Source organism: Pantherophis guttatus, chromosome 2 (assembly GCF_059756535.1).
Source record: "Pantherophis guttatus breed Tessera chromosome 2, ASM5975653v1, whole genome shotgun sequence".
Lineage (NCBI taxonomy): Eukaryota > Metazoa > Chordata > Lepidosauria > Squamata > Colubridae > Pantherophis > Pantherophis guttatus.
The window spans coordinates 196,817,546-196,834,186 of NC_142064.1; the positions used below are offsets into that span (position 1 = coordinate 196,817,546).

Consider the following 16,641-nt stretch of genomic DNA (forward strand, 5'->3'; position numbering starts at 1 on the left):
AGCTAATGCATTGAATAAGATAATAAAAAATGATACGGTAGTATGAAATGTGGGACTTTCCCCTCTCTTCGAATTCTGAGTGTTTGCTATCACAGCTTCTATAGAACTCTTAGCAGTGTTAAGACCAAACTTAGTGCTTTCTTAATCATACCCATCAGAACAGAAGAATGAAGCAGTATGTTCTGTATCACTTAAACATTAACAGCCTTAATGAAGATGATGCAATTGCTATCAATAAGGCAGTACCACAAATGCATGGCATGGACCAATTAACATTGGTTGTAGTCACATATATTACTAACAGCCATAACATACCTTGTGCCTTAAACACTTCAAACTAGGTGTGTATTTAAAGGTCTATTATAACATGCTCAGAGAAGTTAAGCAGATATCTTGGCGATTTTCAACATAAGCTTTCTCTATAAATCATTGAGCGATCTTAAATTATATTTAACATGACTAATATTACATTTAATATTAAATTTAGTAAGACTAACCTTCCTAACATACTTGTTGCAAGAAATCTAGGAAACGTGAAAATTATAGCCACATTAAGAATAGCTATATAAATGTTTTTCTATTATAAATTTTTATATAGAATTCTTTCTAAATTTCCCCTATATAAATTTTTCAACTTTTCAAAACCAAAATCCCTTCTTCCCTCTTTGATATTTTTCTCAATAATTTGCAAGGACTATTTGAAATATTTGTATTAGTTAAATTTCAAGACACTTTATTGTTAATTATAAAGGTTTCCCTTACCTGAATGCTTTTTGACAACTGATAATATTTTTTAACATATGCTTTGGCTGCTTTTCGAAGTTGAAGAAGTATCTTAATGTCTCATCTAATCTTTCTTGGAAAATAATTAAATCCTATTATTAATTAGTTTTTTAAAAAGAAAAATGCACAGTAATGTTTCAATAAATGAAATAAAGTGCTATATTTGAAGAATTGCATAAATTATTATGAATCTTCCAATTCATGCCTTGGTGTCTGCCTAGTTCATTGGTCACTGATCTTGGATTTTGGCTGGAGATCAGTGCTCTACAACTGTACATTAATGAGGATGCTACACTGGTGAATCAATTGAAGGTCTGAAGAAGCAACTACTGGTACTTGTTCCTGTGCTGAATGACCGAGAACTGTCTACATTTCAGAAATTTAGTATCTTGGATACAGACTTCCAACATTAGTTAAAAGACAATAACTGGAGAGGTTCTCTTATGAAATTAGATTTCACACTATATTTGGAGAGTCCAAATGCTAGAAAGATTCAATATAAGCTATTTAGAGAAGCATTCAATATATAGAAATTTCAGAGAAGGAACAATTATATGGTATATATCAAAGCATAAAGACCAAATAGCACTAAATGAGACCACTGTAAGAAAGCACATAAGAGGCAACTAAAGATAAATAGCTTGTTGAAATGGGTGGCTACAAAATTTTGAAAAGATGTCATTTTGGAGTTTAGTAATATAGTATTTAAGGGCACATTTGTACTAGACCACCAGCCCCCCCCCCCCCGTTTTCTATGGTAGAGGAGTTATATATGTTATATATGTTTTTTGTTTGCAACAGTTTTTAAACGGATTTACATTTAAATGGATTTACATAGAGCTAGTGCTGTATTATGTAATTTCTAGTAGCATGTTCTTAGAAAAATGTGTGCATGGTTCACTTTAGTAGAATCAGCCCAAAAGATTTCCAAGGTAAGAAAACAGACATCTTTCACTGCAATGTGGTTAAATAATAAACAAAAGTCAATTTTGGGCTAATTTTTTCAAAAAATTTATTGATCTTTTTCTTAGTACAAAGCTTTAGCATTAGTAAATTATGCAAACAAAATGTACCAACAGATTCTTGTTACATTATCAAAAAATGATAATAGAAATAAGTGCTTTCTTCCTGGCAGCAGCTGATTAGATTGTATCTTCAATACCATTCAGCTCTGTAAGAAAGTAAGAACAAACATATAATATTAGTAATAATAATGTACTGTTAGAAAACTGTAAAAATTTCAAAAAGAGTTACAGAATACAGAGTACAGAGTATTCTGAGGCAACAAACAGTACTTTCAAGTCAATGGGAAGGAAGACAAACCTATTCTATTCTGTAAAGATAAACCTACAGACATTAGGAATTAGAAATAAAAAGCAGCTTCAGAAGATAATAATACAAAATGAATTTTATTTATCACTTTTTTTATTCGACATATTGGTAATTTCCCCCAAAGTATGAATTATGTTAATCAAACCATCCTAGGAAGAGTGAACGTAGGGTAGATGGTTCCCCCATTTCTATGTTGTGTCATCATATCAAAATACAGTTTCCTATGTCTATGAAATTGAAGATGGCGATATAAAAATCATCTATACCCTATTTTGAATATGTCATTGTAAGATCATAAAATCTTGGTGAAATTAAATATTATTTTGCAACTTTTTATTGGTTACAAGGAAGTATTATGTGAAACTGATACACTTCTAACTGGGTAAGATCAAATGATGTATTCGTATTAGTGGAAATGTTTTAATCAAGGAAAATGATACGAGAGATACAATTGTTTCTTTAGCAAAACTGAAAGGTATATGGGAAGTTGCATTATTCATTTCTAATTTAATGTAAGTTAATACTTATTGCCATACAATTAATATTGAAGTTGTTTATTATAAAAACAAAAATATAATGATAAAACTACTATAAATAGAATTCATCGCAATTGTAGACAGAAAGTCATCCATGATATTTGCTAAGGTAAAACCTATGACAGACAGCCTCACATAAATTGGGAAGGAGTTATTCTAGAGAGCAGGTGCTACTACAGAAAAGACTGTTTAAAGTTACTAAAGTAACTTTAGACTGAAAAACCCAGAGAAGACCTTTTTAAAGGATTTTAGTGGTCATCCAACTATAATGATAGAGGCAATTTGCAAGATAACATTGCCAAATACCGTTGGTTTTTAAATAATAATAGAAAACCAGTAAACCTGGTTCAGTAATTTGCAAAGAGATATAGTAGTACTTGTCAAAATAATTATATTGCATGATCACCAAATTTAGTAATTAGTGGCTGAAACTTAAAAGTAAAAATGTACTGGCCTAGATAAATCGATTCCGATTTCTTACCAGAAATTTTACTGGACTATTTCTAAGACTACCTAATGAAAAAGTTCTCACTATTTAAAAAGTGATGGTTTGTAAAGGAAAACTTGAGAAAAAACATTTCTCATTCTCTGTTCATGTATTTTATAAATACAGAGATGCTCTGTGAACAAGCCTTTGATTAATTGGAAACTAGACTTCTGTAAGTAGATTGTGAACAGTATCAGGGGAAAGATATACCTGTTGGTGTATGTCCCATTGGAATAAAAGTGCTGAATAAAATGTTGTCCTTGCTGTTTTTTCATATTTTCTATAGATTTTCTGATAGATTATTTCTTTTGTTAGTATAATGATAAATAAAACTGTTATCTTCCCATGGAGCAAAAGAGGCACTCATATGTTTTCTCTCTCCCAGACTGTTGTATTTACAACTTATCCTTGATGCTAAACAGGATAATACTGAACAGTTTGCTCTGAACGAAAACTGAAGCATATTTGTATACCCAGCTTAAATGGTAGGAAAATACTATTTGGCTTAATATGCCAATTTACCTACATCTTCTACTTGATGCTTCTTTGCAAATCTGCCATGCACATAAATGCAACAATTTGTACAATTACTTACTCATTAGCATTTAAGCTTGCAGTGGCTTTGATGATCATGTAGCAGAGTGTCAAGGCACTTAGGAGGCCAAAGCTGGCAATAATAAACCATTCTTCTGTTGACAAAGGAAAGGGAGGAAATCACTCGTGGAAGGCATATGTCGATGAAAACACAGCCCTCAAAGATCAGAAGCAGAAGATAAACATTCTAGTCATGAAGCACCGGGAAGTGAAGCTCCAGAGGAAAGCAGAAGTTTAGCAATGGAAGATACTGGGTGGAGAAGGGCAGCCAAAAAGTTATGGGGAAAAGTGAAAAAAGTAGGCAGTATACTTGTAGACTGGTTAGCAGACCCAAACAATTAGTTATAAATGACTTGCTTAAATCAAATGCAAAGTTGAGAAAGCAGAAGCAAAAGTTTTACTGCAATTAAAGATTGACAAAATTGATAATTTCCAAATAAGTATTTAGGAGCATACACACATGATATGGAACCTGTAACTGTTGTCTTTTTACTTTTTAAAGGCGCAATTTCATGTAGAAGCAATAATAATGCACAAAATAAACCATAATTTTAGTCTAATGAATGCAACTTTAAGAAATACTATCTGTATAACATTTTTAACCGGGTGGTAACATGGTTGGCTGACCATTAAAAAGCAAAACCTGAAAGCTTTCAGATAGAAATAAAATGCTTCATGTTTTTAATTATTGTCATCTCTATGTCTGCTTGGCCAGGGGAGCAAACAATACTGAAACAGGTTACTATGGTTGCTTTTAAACATGTGTTTTGATGAACTGCTTTTGACCACTGAAATTTGACCTACATTTTAAAATACAAATTTATTCCATTTCTACATATATATTTTTTAAAAATCAGAAAATGGTGCATTATTTTCTAAGCATAATATAAACATGCAAAATATTTTTAAAAATGGACATAACTTGACTCTTCAATCTGAACTTAGCCCTGTCTATGATTATAGAACTGAAACTGTAGGAAGAATAAGTCTGAACTTTCAAGCTAGATATTGACTTTGCAAAAATGAAATGAAAAGACAAAAATTATAACGCCATAAGTAAAGCTTTCCAGCACCACATACTGTATCATATTTTTACAGAAATCTTCTATGACAAAGATTTTTGTAACCAGTTTTGCAGGAAATATGGAAACATAAGTAGAAGCAATACTTCCCTTCTCAAATTACTTAGTTTCAACAAGTGAAATACATCCAATTAATAAAATACTACAGCTGTTAAATTTGTATATAATTTGAGCAGGTCTCCAGGTTGATATGACTTTTTGAATCAGACTGAATTGGAGACTTTAATCAAAACTGATCTCTACACTTGTGTAAAATATGTCAAAACTCACAAAGTTGTCTAGCAAGAACTACAAGGATCTTTAATGTATACTACATTTTCCTTGAAAACTACACTATTAATCGGTAAAATGAAACAGAAACCATGTGTTACTGCTAAGCTCATAAGGCTCATAAAATATTTTGAACTTTCAGAATGGATGATCTTACTAAATAGTTGCCATAAAGGAAAAGGCTTAGGGGGAAAAAGCATCAATTTTTCAGATGGCAAAATATTACTTCTATTATCATTAATTTATTAACCTGTTGAGCATAAAAAAGTAACTTAGAGAAAAAATTATGTACAGGGGATAAATGGGTCCTGAGTATGAAATCACCCTACCATGCAAAACACTTTTTTGCAAAAAGCAAACTAGCAATGCTTTGAAAACATCAGCTCACATCAAGTTAGTACAAATTCAAAGAAAGAACTCAGAGCCTATAGCAAGGGTGAAATGTAAAATTTGTTACTACCGGTTCTGTGGGCGTGGCTTGGTGGTGGTGGTGTAATGTGACTGGGTGGGCGTGGCCAACTTTTTTTTTTTAACTTTTCAAAGCATTTTTTCTGCAAATGCAAAAAAATGCCTTGAAAAGCCTCTGCTGATCAGACAACACAGCTGGGATCGTCAGAGCCTTTTCAAAGCATTTTTTAAAAAGCCTCTCTGACGATCCCAGCTGAGTTGTCTGATCGTCAGATATTTTTTTAAAAGCCTATCTGACAATTAGGCAACTCAGCTGGGATCGTCAGAGAGGCCTTTAAAGCATTTTTTCTGCAACCTCTTCAGCGGAAGAGGTGGTTTAAAAAATGCTTTGAAAAGGCTCTGACGATCCCAGCTGAACCGCGCAATCAGCAGAGGCTTTTTAAAAAACTTTTAAAAGCATTTTTTCGGCGGAAAAAGTTGTAGAAAAAATGCTTTTAAAAGTAAAAAAAAGCCTCTGATGATTGTGTGGCTCAGCTGGGCATGGGGGGCACAGGGATTTTTGCTACCAGTTCTCCGAACCACCCGCTGCCATCGCTACCAGATTGGGCGATCCGGTCCGAACCAGGAACATTTAACCCCTGGCCTATAGATAATATTTTGTCAATTCTGTTGTTTATTTTTCCTTATAGATCTCAAGGATGTCAACAGATCACATGGAATATTCAATCCTTATCCCTTTCAGATATTTAAATAGTCCAAAATGTGACTGATCTCAAGTTACGGTATACAATAAATGCCTTTTTGTAGGAATGATATGTTCCCCCATCTTATTCAATTCCCCAAGTCATACTTTCCACCGGATGTGATTATTTCAGGGCTTGTGAGTTGGCCACAGTATGGTCCAAAAGTGTACAACTGTTTTCCCCTAACAAAATCCGAAGTAGATTTTGACAATATGCCTCTTGTCCCAGTCACTGGTCAATGATTTAGTAGAGTACACACACTCGATCTATTAATTTGAATATGTAGGCAATTAGGACTTTCAAATGACTCATTCCTTTGCTGCCATTTTCTCCATTCTAACATCTGCTGGGCTTATTGCAGTAACATTGGGCCTGGTGGCTCAGCAGACTAAAAGCATTGTAATTAACACCAGCTGTCTGCAATTACTGTAAGTTCGAATCTCACCAGGCTCAAGGTTGACTCAGCCTTCCATCCTTCTAAGGTAGGTAAAATGAGGACCCAGTTTGTGGGGGCAATAAGCTGACTTTGTATAAATATACAAAAGTATGAAGGCTATTGCTTAACGCATTGTAAGCTGCCCTGAGTCTCTGGAGAAGGGCGGCATATAAATCAAATTAAAAAAAAAACATAAAATGTATTGGATTTAAAGGGCTTCAAAGAGTTTGTAATAATTTAGCACCTGTTGTTCAATAACTAATCACATTTTGTTGAATAAGTGGCTTTTCAGTGTATAATCAACACTGAACTGACAAAGCCAAGACAGGGCATCTAATGATTGTCTAGCTTTAACAGTGTAACAAGGAGGTTTATTTAGATTAAAGATAATGATACAAATATTAGAAAAACTGACTACCTGGCAGTTAAATTAAAACACAGGTAAAGCTTAGGTCACTCTTTTCCATTTGCAGAATCAAAATACAGATCAGAAATTAAATCTTAAGTAGAATGATTGAATCACTATCTAAACCTAGTAAAGAATGACCTCAGATCATCAAAAAGAAATGGATAAAGGAGGTCAGTGCCTTCTTTATCAGCGCCACTGGGAGTTTGGGAATAATGGAGCTCAAGGCATTGACTAATTGGACTGCCAGCATAACAGGTAGTCAGTTTTTCTAATTACTTGTATCACTGCCTTTAAATAAACCTTGTTACATTGTTAAAGCTACACAATCATCAAAGATAAATCTTTTTCTATTTGAATGTATTAATTGATCATTCACTTCAACATTAAAGAGGAATGGTGCCAGCACCTTTTCTTCTGATCAGCCATTCTACTAAATTTATGGATGGTTGGTTGTATTTGCCTCCAAGCTCTATACTAAAATGGCAGTTATGACTACATTTTTGGATGTTTTATATTAGTTCAAAATGCTCTGTCAAACTGTACAACTTTCAAAGTAACATGTGATGATTAACAGGCAAGATATGCTGCCAAGAGATCAAAAACTGTATGCATGATTTGGCATAGGAGTGAGATTGGCTAAAAGCTCTTTGGACCTGAAGAGCCTTTGCCCAGTTTCAACAATGTTGCAACACTGATGTCTCCATGTCTTGCATATTTGTTTCAGATGCTTCTGAAACATTCTGGCAACTATTTTATGATGCCCAATCTAAGATATTTGCTCAATTTGCAGATAATTAAGGCCAGAAAAGTTCGTGGAATTTGCTACTTCTATCACTTAAAATGCTCATTTGATTCATAATTCTTGCCATTTTTCTGTATTCTATTTGGAGAGTTGCCATTTAGGGGCAAGTGGTGGTGTGTCAATTCATTTGGCTGTTATGCTATGATGTTGTTCCATCTTTTGGGGGTGTTTGTTCATCTTTCTAATTGTACCCCAAACTTTCTTCTTGTTGGTTATATCCATATTCTCAATTCCCATCAAATGCTAAATCATTTTTAATCAGCATGGCTGTAAGTTATCTCCTAGAGAAGTACTATCTTCTGGTATCATATACTTTGAAATCATTATCATCTATAATGGGGTGAGCATAATGTAAGATCATGAGAATAACGGTGCTGCAGCCTCCTGAGAGCTAAAGTTTAATATTTTTCTGGGCCAGATCTTAGATCTATTATTGCTATGTCAAGACCAGTGGTGAAATATTTTCAGTTCTTTTTGAAACTAAACTGATATTGAGAAGTTCAAAAACTTTCGAGTCTTTATTGGATGAATCTAAACAGCAATAAAAATTCATATTGAGAATGGGGAACTGGGTCTAAAACACGTTACTGTTAACTGATGAAATATTACTGCTGACAAATTCAGATCATAGTGTTATCATACTGCTGACACAGATACCTCTGCAATAGTGGCGAATATCTGTAGCTTGTGTGTAGGATGAGGGTAAAGGTTTGTTCTCTGAGCTTGTGGGTTGGTTTCCGAATGTTTTGTTACCAGACTAGATAACATCTTCAGCAGAGTTTAGGGTATGTCAGTGTCAATATTCTGTTTATAAGGGCTTCAGGTGTGGCTGTATCAAGTGAGGGTCTTGTGACAAGACACACTGATGACTCATAGCTGACCCATCACAAGACTGTCACAACACCTCACTTGACACACCCACACCTGAAGTCCTTATAAACAGAACACTGACACTGACATCCCCTAAACTCCACTGAAGATGTTAGTTAGCTGGTAACGAAATGTTCAGAAACCAACCCACAAGCTGGGAGAACGAACCTTTATCCTCACAGATACATCCGCTATGTGAGTAATTCTTGATTCTCAACTGTTGCTCAATTTACAAGTGGCAACTGTAGTGAGGAGAATTTTCCCTCAATTATGCCTGTTATGCAATAGCGTCCCTTTCTGTCTGTGACAGATATCACATTTGGCTTCATTTTATCTTGACTATTGCAATCCACTGTATATAGGCATACCCTTGAAAATGGTCTTAAAGTTGCAATTAGTACAAAATGTGGTAACTAAATTGCTAATTGGTACAAGATACAGAGATCATATACTGAAAGGTCATTTGCTTCCTGAGCACCTTCTAAGAAGCTGATATTGACTTCTATTAATAACCTATTGGTCAGTAACATCGAGGCCAGGTCCTTCTGAAGAAGCCCTGCAGCCAGAGGCTTGAATTTCTAAAACAGGGGCAAAGATTTTTCTTTTTTTGCATTGTTCTCAATCTACATTCTATTGGGATACCTGGATACCAGTTTCTTGGCACTTAGGAATTCTGTAAATATGAACCTCTTCTGCCATACTTCTATATAATTGATTTAACTATACTTTTAATGCTAATTTTAACTTATTTTCATAAATTTTTATGTTCTGCTTTTTACTTTTAAAATTTTGGTAGCCAATTTGACCTTTTACCAGTAGAGAAAGTTGAGGTAAAACTATGTAATAAATAATATGCTTTATCTCCGTTTGCTTTGATTATTCCCCAAGGTCACTTCCCTCAGTTTATCTTTCTCTTCCCCCCCACCCCACCCCATGTTGTTCAGCATTCATCAAATAAACTTTATATCATCTGGTGCTCATGTGGATCCTAGACCTATAAATAAGTATGGGGCTTGAACTTGAATTTTCCAGTACACTAATCTCCCATTTTTAACTCTAAAACATTAAAAGATATGGTGCAGAAAGCCTGGAAAGCACCACCATTTGCATCAAAGTTATCTTCACAAATTGTTTAGTCTTTCAAAGCCCAAGGTAGCAAAACAAGACATGCCAGATAAAATTGAACTTCAGATTCCATCAGGCCTAGCAAATAAGGCCAACGGTGGGGCATGATTCACTCCAACATCATTTTGAAAGTGACACCCTGCTTTCTCTTGATTTAAGCAATATGTCCTCCTTAATAGTATGCAACAATTGTTGATTATTATATTTTGTCAGAAATATTTTTAAATTCAACATTTTGAGGTTGGTCTTCTTCAGATTTACTGTAACTTTGATCACAATAAAATTTCGTATTTTCCTTAATTTGGTAAACTCTATAAAATTATGTGTATTATGTTGAAGAGAAACAAGTCTAAAGCAATATATGATCAGTGATTCTAATATTAAAGGCAAATTTTACTTACTAGTTACAGCAATGTTGATCTCGCCTGTCCTTGGAGTCAGCTCTCCATCCTGCGGAAATTGTGATACACCAGAAGTACGTAGGGGCTCAAGTGTGAGCGAGCTGTCACTGTTAAGGTCACCAAGAACTGATCCCCTGTTACCTAGCTGGCCTCTGGTTAGTCTTTCCATGTCAAAGGCCATATTGTCAGCACATGGTACATTTGTCTGAAAATAAGTATTGCCATATTAATGTATACCATTTTTATACTGTTAGCAAAATTATACATTCATGAGATAGCATCATGACATTTGAAACATAAATACCAACACCAAAGCAAATCCAAGCAAATCCCATCCATTAAGAACTTGGTTCAAAATATTATCAAATTGAGCACCTCCCCCCAATGTTTTATTCCCAGCTATGTGCATGTGTTTCTTCATTATATAATCTATTAATTAAACTATTTTATAGCTCACAAACCCGGTAGTATATAAACAAAATAACCAATGAAGTAGGTGGCATTGCATTCCCTTCAAGTTTATTCAGAATCTCCCACTCCCCAAAAAGAGATAGACATCTTCCAAGTGGAGTTATGCTTTAATTTGGTGATGTCATAAAGTTACAAAGGAAAGAAATTCAGCCCATATTTTTTAATCAGCCTAATATAAATATTTTTCATGGGTGCATTAATGAAGGTTGCCTTGATTTCTACCACCAACAAACCCAGAAATAATAAATAGATCTTTAAACTTAGTAAGGAAATTGGATTAAAATCTGCTTTTTAATGGATTAATCTAGTTAAAATATCTTTTAATAGGACAAATTTGCTTTGTGAAATAGGTATGTCACAGAAGACAGCAATTACTTATGGGTTACTTTATGTCAAGATAATCAAGTTTTATTTTGACTTTTTCATGACTAAGGGTTTTGGCAGAAAATGTCAAGCTGTAACTAATAAAAACAATCCTGAATAATGAAAGGTTTTTTTGAGTTATTAGTTTCAAATGAACTGTTGGGATAGCATGGTTGTCTCATGCAATCAACTAACGCATCTTGGAACTTGTCTCTTGTTAGATGAATTTGTGATTTGAGGTATTTTAGAATGCATACTTCAACAGTATTAACTGTTTCTGTAAAGCTTCAACTCACCACAATTCCCAAGGCCTTCAAAATATTCAGTTTACACATAGGACAGGTACAGTGCTCACTTAGCCATGGGTCTACACAGGTTTTATGAAAAACATGCCTAAAAATAAATGGGAATAATTGTAAACCATCAATATATGGCAGAGGTTTTAATATTATTGATTAGCATCCTGAATAATTTGCCTGGGAGTTTTAATAAACTGACATTTGTACTTTTAACTATATTACCATTTCCTTAGTATATACATTATAATTGAAACTTATGCATTGCATATTTCAAATATATTTTTTGCTTCTATTGTTATTTTTCCTGAAAGAAAAAAGTAAACATGAAGAAAGAAATGAGCTAATATCTGGCTGTATAAGGCTTATTAATGAAAAATATCTCACAGCTGTATATACAAGTTGCTCCTATTATACTGCCCAGAGTATGTATGGTAATATATAAAAATTCATTTGGCTCTTATATTTTTTCTGCCTTATCTTTAGGCAATAATCCCATTATTAGATTGCCTCATTCAATTTCTTTCTTTCTTACTCTCTCACTCAAACTTAGCAGTGAGGAACCACGTGACATAAATTTAGAAAAAGTACAAGATGCTTTTTCCTGGAGCTTTATCTACAATAATTCTGTAGATATCTATTTGCATTATTTTTGGAAATGATTTTAAGATTGTTATTAAGCAATTGGCAACACTGAAGTGCAGTATTTTAATCATTTAAATGCCATCTCACAATGGCAATTGTGATCCAATCAGAAGGTACCATGGAGTTTCACTTAAAGAAAAACTGTGTATCTATGGCACACCAGTTGTTGAAGACATTGCATATATCCTTTGGGATTGCAAACTATATTCTGCAGAAAGGACCGTTTACTTAGATTCTTATTTAAAAACTAAAAAAAAAAAAAAGCCTGGGGCACCCACAAGAAATGGTCTTACATTTTGCAGGAAACGAACCTGTATATCATTAGAAAGAATTCTTTAATTTAACGAAAATAAAGCCAAAGGCCAAGAAAAGAAACTAGTGCAAACGGATTTAAAATATCCTGTTCGCATTTAATCTATTAGCAGTTAAAAGTCAGCCATCTAAACGCAAGACTGTATTAGTAAAGTATATTTGCTATTGTAAACTATTGCAGCTTTTGGGGTACACAGGACTATTTTTGCATGACTTATATGGGAAAATTAGCTCCTTTTACTCTTTATTATTTTATTATTATTTATTTAAATGTATTGGCTGCCTAACTCTAGTGGACTGTGGGTGGTGTACCAAAGTAGAACCCCCCCCATAAAAATAACTACTCTAAATATTAATAAATATTAATATTAATATAAGATAGAAGGAAGAACTACCTAAGAATGAAAAAGAAATGTAAAAAACAAATTATTATTATTATCTGGATAATAATAATAATTTTATTATCTGGATAAAATAGTAAATCTTTTACTAAATGTTTTGCATGTTTTGACAAGTCCCTATAAAGTTGAAAGCTCAAGCCTAACAGTAAATTGAGACTGGAATAACAATGGAAGGAATGATATATGAAAGATGACCTCAAACTTGAACAGGATATATATAAAGAGCTGTACTAATAAAGGAGAGTATTTGTAGCTCAGGTTTGAAATGGGGGGGGGGATCCTTGGTGTTCTCTGAGTTTGCTTGTTTTCTTGCAGAAGTTTCATTACCCAAACTAGGTAACATCATCAGTGCACTGATGAAAATAGTCATGCTCATCAGAAAGAAAATCATAATTAAGGCCCCCTAAGCCCAGGATTTCTAATGACAGGAGTTGCAAAACAATTTTAAAATGCAATTAATTTATTTTGAAGAATAAACCAAACATCAAGAGACACTATTGGCTTACTTGCATGGTAGAATGCGTACAACATCGTTTTGCTTATAGCTTTCAATACAAACAGCGCAGTGATCAAAGTCTGGATCTGTTTCCTAAAATGAACAGAGTGAAAATTCCAGTAAGATCTATCTACAGCAGAATACTTTTAGCAAGCAGCCAAAGGGCTAGAATAGTTTTAGCCCTATGTTTATTTACTTACAAGATTTCTATCCCACCTTTCTTCCAGAAGCTCAAGGGAGCTTATTTTAGAATCTCTCATTTTTATCCCTGTGTCAGATTTTGCCAGGCATAATTACAAAGTGTTTAGAAACCCAGTTTCACATACAGTAGCAGAAGAAGTTTCATAGCCTTTAACATGGCTAGGTTAGAGTCTTTACTGCAAGTATGAAAAAAGTCTTACACATGCAGAAAATCTGTTTAAGGGAGAACATAGCATCAAGCTCTGTATGCATAAATCAGCCTCAAGGTTTAAATCTGAGACCTTTTTCTTCCTCCTTTTTGAAACCTGAGCATCAGCAACTACACATTTCAGGTTTACATATCAGTTTTGTTTTGCCTGAAATTGCTGAGTCCTGCCTACTTCAGTTTTTCCATCCTGAGAGCCAGAATACAACATGCAGAGATCATAAAAATAAATCATACAATGATGAATTTATTTAATGCAACCTGAATTAACTGTCATCTTAATATTAAAAGGAAGTATTTCTCACACAAAACTGAAACATTAGTTGCAGACCCCTTATGAAAGTTCCAGTGATGCAACTACTGCAGTGGTAAAAAGGAACACATGTCCTTAAAAGCTGGGTTGTTCAAATAAATATCTTCCTGTTGCCCAATTCTGTATAACCTTAAATGTCTTTTCTGAGTTGCAAAATTTATCAGTAGGACTGTACAAATATTAGGACTCAAGAAAGGGTTTCCCATTTAACATATAAACAAACTGCTTGGTTTATATGTTAAATGGGAAACTCTTTCTTTGACAAACTAACAGCTATGTACTGCCCACATCAATCTGGCAATCATGTTTCTAAACCATGATCATTTTATGATTTTAGAACCTTTATTTTAGTTTATAATCTTCAATTGTGGCATACATAATGTGTATACTTTTTCCACTTAATATAAGAACAAAGCTCCTTTGTTCTTATATTATATTAAATACTATAAAATTAGCAATCTCAGTGTTGCAAATAGACAACAACGATTTCATACTCTGAATCTTGGTTGTTAATACTGATGAATGGCAGATACATTCTATCTACCAACAATAAGCATATCTGCTGCTGCATTATAATCTTGATGTCTTTTTATCGTGGATTTACCTCTCTGTTAAGAGAATTCTAAAACATGCATTAGCACATTTTTGCTATTAAATTTTCTCTTTATAAAGGGGCTATAGGACAATAAAGTTTGTGACAATTCAACAACAAAATCTAGAACTGATTTGCATACACAGAGAAGCCTTTTTTATTTATTTTTCCAGAAAAATCGCATTGGATCAAAACCTGATTGGTATATTTCCTGATAATCTCTTGGCAATCTTGTACATGATACATAAAGCATTGAGGCATTATAAAAGGCAATCAGTAAATAAAAATAATGAATGTTAATAAAGTATAAAACAGTAAGTCAATATCAATTACATAAAAATTATTTCAAAATTAGTTTAATCATGTATGATTTTTGTGCCCCCTTTCCTTCAGGAATGCAAGGGGTTATACAAGGCACTTGGTGAACTTCCATGGCTGAGGATAAACTTGAACCTGACTCTCTCAAATGCCAGGCTAATGCCTTAATCACTATACAACTTTGCTCCCACAAATCAGCAAGAGCAAATGGGGTTATGAAAACTAAAAATAATCTTTCTGGCTGTAAAGGACGCAACTAAGGCAATAGGCTAGGAAAAATATACATATGTATATTTATATACATAAATATACATATACATAGAGGAGATGTACTGACAATAGCCCTGTGAATAATTACTGAAAACAAAAAACGGACCAATCACTGTAGTGAGGTAAATAAATTGGAAAGAAAAAGACATAGCCAAAGGCTAATGACAGATTTTCTAATAAAGTAACAGAGTGATACCTTATCACCTTTCTTTACAGTTCTTGCTGTTAGTTTACCAACAGCTTTTTTGGCAGCATCTCCAAGACGACGCTTTGAAAAAAAGAGAAACAACAGAGTGATTAAGTATTACAAAAATTGCACTTCTTACATTTGCTTTGATGCTTAGTCTAGATGGTACTTTACAATATTTCACTTATTCTACCTATCCATCCACATGCAGAGACACAATCTGGGGGATCTGGGAATAGTATATGCACAAGGATATTTTGGTAATTAAAATCTGTTTAACCAAAAACATGAATCTCCTATTTTATGTAATCCAAATTATAAGAAATGTAGACTGCGGTCTGCAACATAGTCCCCAATATGCTATTTAAATACTAGTCCAAGGGAAAGTCCAGTTAGTCTACTACTATAGATAATGAAGAATCATGTAATATACTTGAAACAAAAAAGTTGAAAAAGTTGGGAGGAGAATGAGCATTTGTTGTTATTTAGCTTGTGATATAAACAGTTCCTTGCTTCATTTAGGTCTAATCTTTCTGTGAAGAACTTTTCAACCTGTCAAATCTTTCTCTAAAATCTTTCCCTTAAAAAAAATTAAACCCTTTTATCCCAGTTTTACTAATATTTAAATTTTAGTATTTGCACTGTTGTATCTAGCTTATTACTGGGATTTTTTTTTATGCCATGTCAATCTGGTCCTAGTTAGTTATGGTTTACATGTATTCCATATAAGTAGTATTTTTAAATCTGTGAACCTCAGCTGAAGGAATTATTTTGTGTGACCATTACATGCATTGTGTTTGTGTGCATCAGCTACATGCAACCAGAGCAGTAACAACTGTTTTCTCCTTTAAAACAGCTAAACATTTTCAACTGTTCTTTAGCTGTTGCTATTTCTTCATGAAAGTTTAATAAGACAAGCTTTTTAAACCACATAAAATTTTCATTAAGTTTCTTCAACCTTCATAAAATACTGGAGAAAGAAAAGGTCTTAAGTTTTTAACCTACAGAATAGCTATTTGATATGGATATCTCAAATGCAGAATGCTGTCTATATGGGATCACTGCATTCCAAGTGCTTACATGCTACATTTTTCAAATGGCAAAGAGATGAGAATGGGCGTTGGTTCTTACCTGATACGCCTTTTCTCTGACTGTCGGGCACGGCAGTCAGGATGGGTGGAGACCTGGTTGAGTCGCTATTGGACCGGGTCTGCTGAAAAAACCAGGAAGTCCCTCCTCCTGACTGTGGCTGTCAGTTTGAGACGAGGGAGTATAAGCAGGAAGACGTGTCTA

At 33.8% G+C, this 16,641-nt stretch overlaps 1 protein-coding gene across 1 annotated transcript in view; it reads right to left on the reverse strand.

Moving 5' to 3' along the window:
• Positions 1-1,770: 1,770 nt before the first annotated feature.
• The window catches only part of RNF130 (ring finger protein 130), a 38,365-nt gene continuing 23,494 nt past the window's right edge, over positions 1,771-16,641 (reverse strand). The window contains exons 4-9 of the mRNA XM_034402640.3: positions 15,358-15,429; positions 13,273-13,355; positions 11,409-11,505; positions 10,279-10,483; positions 3,734-3,827; positions 1,771-1,954 (exon numbers count right to left, since the gene is read on the reverse strand). Of these exons, the coding sequence (XP_034258531.1) occupies positions 1,939-1,954; positions 3,734-3,827; positions 10,279-10,483; positions 11,409-11,505; positions 13,273-13,355; positions 15,358-15,429 (567 nt within the window). The 3' untranslated portion in view covers positions 1,771-1,938. The remainder of the gene's footprint in view (positions 1,955-3,733; positions 3,828-10,278; positions 10,484-11,408; positions 11,506-13,272; positions 13,356-15,357; positions 15,430-16,641) is intronic.